Source organism: Phalaenopsis equestris, unplaced genomic scaffold (genome assembly GCF_001263595.1).
Source record: "Phalaenopsis equestris unplaced genomic scaffold, ASM126359v1 Scaffold000686, whole genome shotgun sequence".
Classification (NCBI taxonomy): domain Eukaryota; kingdom Viridiplantae; phylum Streptophyta; class Magnoliopsida; order Asparagales; family Orchidaceae; genus Phalaenopsis; species Phalaenopsis equestris.
The window spans coordinates 227,207-236,017 of NW_018165126.1; the positions used below are offsets into that span (position 1 = coordinate 227,207).

At 35.0% G+C, this 8,811-nt stretch overlaps 1 protein-coding gene across 1 annotated transcript in view; it reads right to left on the reverse strand.

The window, feature by feature from the left end:
* Positions 1-7,870, reverse strand: part of LOC110030250 (probable polygalacturonase) — a 35,605-nt gene extending 27,735 nt beyond the window's left edge. The window contains 3 exon segments of the mRNA XM_020732874.1: positions 2,791-3,039; positions 3,121-3,241; positions 7,321-7,870. Coding sequence (XP_020588533.1) covers positions 2,791-3,039; positions 3,121-3,241; positions 7,321-7,818 — 868 coding nt within the window. The 5' untranslated portion in view covers positions 7,819-7,870.
* Between the last annotated feature and the right edge of the window lie 941 nt (positions 7,871-8,811).

Genomic DNA, 8,811 nt, shown 5'->3' on the forward strand with positions numbered 1-8,811 from the left:
TATATTTATTTATATTATAATCAATACTTTAATAATTGCACTCTTTGAATTTTCATGTCCATGATTCCTATAAATATAGCTTGATTGATGCATTGTGATTCACTTCTTGCATAACCGTGATTCAGTCTGAGCAAGAAGAACCTTCGGCTGCTCTGCTAAGTGAGGACATGATGAGGAGGGCTTTCGGGCTGCCCCTGCCGTGGGCTCAACCCGAGGCGAAGAAGAAACCATCAAGTGAGAAAAGTTTGAGGGGAAGAAGAGACCAGAAGGAGGAACCGACCAGAAGGCGAGAAGCGGACGAAGTAACTTTCTTGCAAGAAATGAAGGTGGAAGAGCCATTTAATGAAGTGGGATTATCTGATTCGCTTTAGGACCTTGGACAGGGGAAATTGCGACTGGAAGGAAGCAGGTTATGGCACATCAGGAGTAATTACCTTTTATGCTTGTAAATTGCTGATTCTTTTCATGACAAGCTATTTAAAAAATATGATTGTAAATGCTGTTCCAATATACGTTCCACATCAGGAGTAATTACCTTTTATGCTAAAAATTGATACTTAAATAGCTTTGTAATTATGGAGAGCTGTGTAGTCTTAAGGGACAAATAATGCTTTGTAGGTCAGAATGAATGAAAGGGTAAAGATGCTTGCTGTGTTTGAAGGTGGTAATATGATTTCTGATTATCTTATTTGTTGCCAGGGAGGTGTAATATTACTTCTTTTTTGTTCTTGTATACCCTGCTTAGTCCATCCAATTAGAGAGCTTCATATAGAAAATTGGGATGTTGATTAATGGCATGATTGGTGAAATACCGTGTGCAATCTAATTGGCCTATTCTTAGTTATTATATTTCATGACATTAATCTGGAGGATATTTAAAGTTGATTTATTTTTTTAATTTCGTGCAATTGGTTGCTTCGGTTGGAGTATACATATGATGTGATGTGACAAAATATGAGTTATGCCTGTTGTATGCATCGGGTAACCTGTACTGGGGTTTGGGGTCAGCAACTCCCATTTAGGTGAGATGGCTGGCCCCTTCTCTCCACTTCTCTCTCTCCCACCTTCTTTCTCTCCCTCTCCGCCTATCTCCCTGTGGAGCAGCTTGGATGGCCACAGAACTTGCTGTTGGCAAACGTTGCATGGACACTTTGGTAAGTAAATTTTCTTTATTTTCTATATTTTTTTACTGATATATTGTTTTTTTTAATAATCGCAGGACGATAAGCTCCAGGTATTCAGGGAAGTCCGGGCAAGTGATGTGTCACTGCGGAATGTCATCCTTGCTACTCACGTCACGCCGACAATATAGCTACGAGCGACAGTTTTATAGGTGCCCAAGGTGGAAACACGGCATGGACGACTACGGCTTCTTCATGTGGGCAGACAACCCTCAGATTTTATGTTGTCCCAATCAGACAAAGTTGCATGGGATTCGTCGGTGTCACAATCGGAGACCATTACATGTGGTTCTAATGCTTCCCAACCGCATAATGTTGCTCGGGATTCGATCGTGTACCAACCGAGCAACGGTTCTCATGAGATGTTATTGTTACATTTTAAATTGAATGTTATAGTCCTATTACCAATTGTAGTTTCAATATATATTTTTGTTTTAATTTGGTATCTTGAACCCTACTTTAAGTGAAGTGGTATGCAAAACTTTGTATTGTTATAAAATTACAAATTTGTCAATCAACAAATCTATATATATGTGTCTATACTTTGTGTTAATTGTGTAATAAAATAAGGGTTATAAGAAGTTTTTCACTTCGATTTCTTCAGCTCCACCTGCATATTTCCTTCTATTTGAGTTTACTTTATTCTTATTCTCTCTCTGGGAAGACTTCTTTTCTGCGTTTCACCTACATTTTAATGTTCCTATAATATTAAAAAATATATATCACATGACAAAATATTCATCCTAACTTTTTAAAATATACCACATCTTTTCAAATATAGGTAAATTTATATAAATATAAAAATTAAATTTTATTTGTTAATAAAAGGATTCATGTAACTTATATATTTTAAGTGTTGCGACATGTAATTTTGTTAATAAATTAAATTTCAATTAATTTATTTTATAATTAGTGTAAAATGTAAATTATTTAATCAAATTTATGTTACATATAATTTAAAAATAATTTTTTTTTAGAATTAAAATTTATAATGTTTGAATGGTCTTTTATTTACAAAAAACTGTAAATCAGTTGTTCTTCAAAAGCACAAACCAAACAGCTAAACAACTTATCCATATAATGGGCAGAATGATCATTTATCTGGAATCAGTTGTTTTCCAAATGCACAAACCAAACAGCCAGCCAGCTTGTCTGGATCAGCTGCTCATCAGCAGATTATCAGGAAAAATTATTTATCAGCATAAGCTGGATCAACTGTTTATCAGCATAAGCTGGATAAACTGCAGCTGCCCCAAATAGACCCTCAGTTTCTAACTTTAAAACACCATTAAAATCCTTAAAACTTAATGATTGTGAAAATGGGGAGATTTACATATATTTCACTCAATTCTCATGTGTTTACATATCTAACCCCTAAATTTCAAATTTTGCATACATGCCAGCTTACATATGCATGAAAAGGTTTAATTCACTTTTTAAAAATTAAAATGGTGATATTTTTAATGTGAAATGAAAGATTCTATAAATGTAAAAAGTAAAATTTAGGTGATAGATATGCAAATACATAGGATTGGGTGTTATGAGCAAACGCATACCACATCAAGCTATTGCCAGAATCTAGAAACAATAGTTTTGTGCTATTGATTACCTGGATCGATCCCATCGGTGTTGGGAGCCCCGATGACTGGAGCTAAGATGGTAAGACCTGAAAATGTTAAATTCCTGCAGTCATAAGGGTGAATTGTCCAGAAAGGCGAATCACGCAGTGTGATATTGGAGATCACTATGTCGCTAGACCACATGATCTGCAGTAGGGGTCCTCTCGTGTGGTTGAGAAGTTTCTTCTTGTGCTTTATCCACCACAACTGACCCTGCCCATCAATAGTTCCATTGTGTCCTGTTCGGTAATTGTTGAAGAAATTTATTTGAGAATTTTTGAATTGTGACAATATTGAACAGTGGTTTTGATTTATCCAACCTGTAATGACAACGTCTTTAAGATGTTGGCCATGGATTAGGCTTCCATATCGAGGTCCTTTATGCTCCCTTCCATATCCATACGATGGCAAAGGAGGCAATAGTGGCCAATAACTCTCATCCTGTTACAGTGCAAGAGTCAGAGCAACTGCAATAAATGACAATGAAATTCCTGCTAATCAAATGAGATATCATGTAGTAAACGAATGGTTCAAAACTATGAATCTTGCTTTTCGAAGATTAGATAAGCGTAACCACTACAAAGAAAATATGCGACCTGCAGAAATATGAACTTTTCAAACTTTCCTACACTTTTGCTCTCTTACACAAATGCACCTCACTGCATATATTCGCTGTCCTAGTCGACAATATGAACTTTGTTATTTTTCCTTATTGCCCTATACTCTTGTTCTCATCATAGCCAGTGTCACCACTCAATATTGCAGCCCACCCATGTTGTATGATGAGTCATGATTTAAGCTCTCCATCTTCATGATGTGAGTTTTCCTTGAGAGTACATACCTCTTCTTTCATGGCAACAGGGCTTGTTCTATCATCTTCCCAGAAGAAATCCTCTCTACCACCAGTATTACCGTTGTATTTAATGGCAACAACAAAAGATGAGATTGTGCTCAACGAAGGCGGATTGGTGCTGGTTGCAATGTAAAAATTGCTTTACCATGTGATCAAGTTGTAGCCACAATATTTATACTCTAAATGGTGTTGGAAAAATATATACCTCCTTTGACTCTCCAACATATCCCACATTTACCAGTTTTTTGACTTCTAAGTTTTGCTTTGGTAGCAAACCTCAAGATAAATACGATCAATTGCTTAATAGAAAAAGGAATCTCTCTCTCTCTCTCTCTCTCTCTCTCAAGTTATCTATTCTTCAAGTTGTTTCTCTAGTATATCTTAGGTTTTAGATTTAGGAGCGTCTTCTTATATAATAGATAATTAATATTTTTTTCCTATATTGCACACGTCTCCTTTGCCAACTATTATTATTGTTGATGGTTATCCTTCATTTGTTTTAGAAAAAGAAACTATCCACCCATTTTTGTATTTTATTCTCTCATATATGCTATATGCTCTTTAAATTCAATAAATTTACTATACATACATTCTCTAACTAAAATACATAATTATTTTGTAACATTTTATCTTATTAATTGTTTGATATGATCTTAACTCAAAGAAGATGAGTTGATTTTAGGGGTATCTACTACCTAATGAGTGTGACCTCTTCTACTTGCCTCCACTATTTCTCTTTATTAGTTACACCAATATTTGGTTCATCTTATTCATGCTTGATATTAGGAATTGCCACCTTCTTCCATTGAAATTTGAAGGCTATCTTCATGAATAGAGTAGATATCATGTCTTATTCTCATCATCCACTATTAGATGTTGCCTCCTCCTTACAAGTTACTCCAATATTTGGGTCCTATTTTGACTCACTTTGGGTCCAAAGTTACCATTGTTCATGATCATTCTTGATTTATTTGAATATATTTATTAAAACATTTGTCAGAAGCCCTTGATAATTTTTTTCTCAAGTTTTATCTAGAAGTTAAAAGTTTATTTTATTTTATTTTTGGTATTATTCATCTTTTCAACCATATAATAAAATCTTTCTCCATCTGATTCATCCTATCTTCCTCGAGTACTCTCAAACTCAAACAATATTTCGATGTTATGATCCTCTCACCCAATCTCTATAAAATTCATTTGACATTATCTTTCATAAAAAATACATTTTTCCTTCAAAAGCTTATAAATCATCGCTATATATTCCATTCCTCAAACTATTTATATTTGCTCCTTACCCCCTCCTCATATACAGGCGCACTCTACAAGACTTCAACATCCTCCTCCTACAACACTCGTACCACAAAATCTATTTATACTGAGTATAGCTTTGACATTGTCTTCAGATCTACATCTTAATATTGCACTGCAATAAGGTAAAGGATAAATTACTTATAATCTTACTCACTTCATGACCATGATGATTTATCTCTTTTTTATAGTTATTTTTTCACATCTTTGTTTGTTGTCTCTATTCCCATAACATACCTCAAAGAAACGCAACATTCTCTATGGAACAGGTCAAGGATATAGAGATGGATGGTTTTCATAGACAATAACCATGGGAATTGTTTTTCCTTTACTATGTGGTCCAGCAAATTCTTTGTCAATAAGTTTTCATAACCAAGTTTCATCATGATAGCTGCAATGGTCAGTAAAAAGGTTTGACTAGCTACCAAAATATTTTATTCAAGTCTATGAAGGATTATTCCAATGCATTCACTCCAATCATCACAATATCAAAATTTTCTCATTATGGCCATCAATCAAGCCTGGTTAAGAAAAGCCTTTGTTTATGTTGATTTGAATGAAGAAGTATATATGGTCTCTTGGAGATATGCCTAAGGGGAGAAATAAATATCCTCATTAAGGAAGGCCATTTTTAGGCTCAAGCTAAGTCCACAAACTTGATTTAATAAACTTCATAAAGTTCTTACAAAAGTTGTACTTTAACGTATCACCACTGATTTTATCTTTGTCAATCATACAACAATGAGTTGAGTGATGATAGACATTTATGCAGATGATATATTACTCACTAGGAGTGATAAGGAAAATAAATCTAAAGCAAAACACAGCTTAAGAAATTATTTCAATGCCAAAGATATAGGACCATATGCACCTCCTTGGACTTATGGCCAAATCCAAACCAATTGAGCTTGGTATGGTCAAATGAGTCTTACCTTAACTCATCCTAGACTCTAGAGTTGAGTTTGAAACCAGCCACCAACCCATGGTTATGCTTGATATTTATCTCATGGGTAAAAGTTTTTTTTTTATTTTTAAAGGGAACATTGAAATGTTTTTCTTGGAATTCTCAGGGAGGCTTCCAAAAAAGGGATATTATATACTCGGATTGAACACTTAAATATTAAAGCACTCACACAAAAGAAGGCTTCTAGCAAAGGGATATTCTAAACTCAAATTGGACGCTTAAATGTTGAAATATTGACTAATGTCAATTATGTTGTGTTCATTGGTGGCAAAAAGCCAAACTGCTGAGCAAAATATCTTTGTAGAAGGTAAGATTGTCACTTAGAAGATTAATCAGCAAATTGATGCAGTCATAGCTAGTGCTGAAGTAGTACATAAAGCCTTGATTCATTTTACATATGAAATGATGCGAGTCAAGGCTTTGTTAGAAGAATTTGATTTTCCAATAATTAAGTCTATGAGTTCACATTATGAAAACCATGCAGTCATATAAAATATCAGCAATCCCATATTTTATGTAATCAAGTTTGATTGCCATTTGATACGAGATGTTGTACTTCTCAATAAAAGTGAAAAGTTTTACTTATAATTGTAGTTCAAAACAAGTATCTTCACTAAAGCGCTAGGTCCTCTTTTTTTTTTTTATGTAGGAAGCTAAAATTGAAAAATATATATGCTCCAACTTGAGGAGTGTTAGTGTACGGAGTTCATTAAGAAATAAGTTCAATTTAAACCCTTCACCAGTATCAAATAGGTCACCTAGAACTATAATGATAAGTAACATAAATCCTTTGGGTATTAAAACAAACCCAATGCTGTACAAAATTTGAAGGCACTAGAAACTATTGGAAAAATCAGCAAGGTTCATCCTAAGAGTAATTCAACCATTTTATAAAGTTTTCATAACACCCTAACATCAAAATAGGCTATCAATTAGTTTCCAATTCACCAACATATGCATGGAATACAGCTTCAAATGTAAGACATCAGAGACTACATTCTGCTACATAAGGCCTCATGGTACACTCCTTCGCACTTTTCCTTAATCCTATTTGTGTTTTGCTTAGTGAAGATGAGCAATCTTCTATCAATCAAAAAACCTGTCCTCACACTCTTTCGTATATTGAAGATATAATACAACCGTTGCTCTTAGGATTTTTCATTTTATAAAAGGAAATAGATACAACGCAAATCAAATCTTTCTAACGAGAAATCGACAGTTAATTTCCTAACATATGAATATTTTTCGATTACCTATTCAAATCTTTCTAACGACAAATCTGACTGATATCTTCTGTATCACCAACAACACATATCTTCGATTTCTCTTTCCACTTCCCTTGCAGGTACTCAAAATAATAGAAATAAAAATATATATATGTATAACCCTGCTTGCCTGAATCCCTAGAATAATTGCACCTTCCGCGAGAAAAAGCGTCATGTGACTGGTGAGATTGAACGGAGCAGTGAGCCACCGCCCTGCTGGCACGTTCAGCTGCCCTCCACCTTTTCCTCTAAGCCGCGCGATCGCTGCAACGGCGCTCGCAAAAGCCTCCGTGTTAAGCGTCTGGCCATCTCCCACCGCCCCAAAATCCAATAGATTCAACACCGTTGGCCGCAACCTCGGCAACAATCCCTCCACAGTTGCCGTCGCGCGGCCGAATAGCCAGATCCCATCGATGGAGCTCTTTTGCCACACCAAAAGAGATCCCAACACGATTATCCACATCGCTGAGAAGACAGTAAAAGGGTACGAAAGTGTCGCCGGAAGCCATCGCCGGTTTTGGAAGAAGTGTAAGCGGGCACAAGGAGGTGAGATCTCCACCATTTTAGTCGATTTAGGAGAAGTAACAGATTCTGGAATGTAATACTTAATTGAACTTCCTACTAACATCTGCAAGTATTTCGGAGAAGACCGAAATCTGCCTGAAGGATGGAGTCGGGTTTTTGCCTATTTATATATAAATATATAAAGGTTAATCCCCGATCAACCTCATAGTCGAGCTCCACCCTCATTATCAGCAAATTGGTAAGAGGGGGATTCGAACTTATGACTTGAGGGACTTGCGATCTTCAAAGAGGATGTTCTACCAACATGCCACGGTTTGCGGCACACACACACATACAGATATATCTATATATATATATATATATATATATATATGGTTGTGGGATAAGATGTCTGTTATCTTCTCTGTTTTCTTTGCAAGTTATTTGTGAAAATGAAAGCAGTTAAGTTCAAGCTCTATCAGGTTTGATGGGTTGGTTCTAAGTGCATTGTCGAATATTTAATTTGGAATTACGTCAGTTTCAATTTTAAGTTTGGGGCTTTCTATTTTTTTCTTAATATATTTGAGATATGAAAACATTAAATTAAATAATTAATTGGTATGCCACCGAAAAAATAAGTTGATCGAGCATGAATCTTAGAGCAAACTTTTGAATTAAAAATTTTAGATTACATTATATGATTATTTGAACTTTATTTATGATAAACTCGAAGGCCAAAATAACACCAATGTCAATGCTCTCTATATGACAACTCCTCGCATGTTTAACACCAATATCAATGCTCTCTATTACATTAACAATGATGACCACTTCAACAACATCATACTAACACAAATATGATTAGTAGTCACCATTACTAACAATGCCAACACCATTACCGACACCCAACAAATCCAAACACTCGTACTTAATTCCGTTAACAATGTTAATGCATGATATCATTAAGGGTCTATTTGGGATAACTGTAGTTTATTGAATAATCTGCTGATAAACTGATTAAAATAATCTGCTGATAAGTTAGGTGAATCTGCTGATAAGTTAGGTGCGGTAGCTATTAGAAATTTTTATTTTTTTGGAAAAACCAAACCGTTGCTAA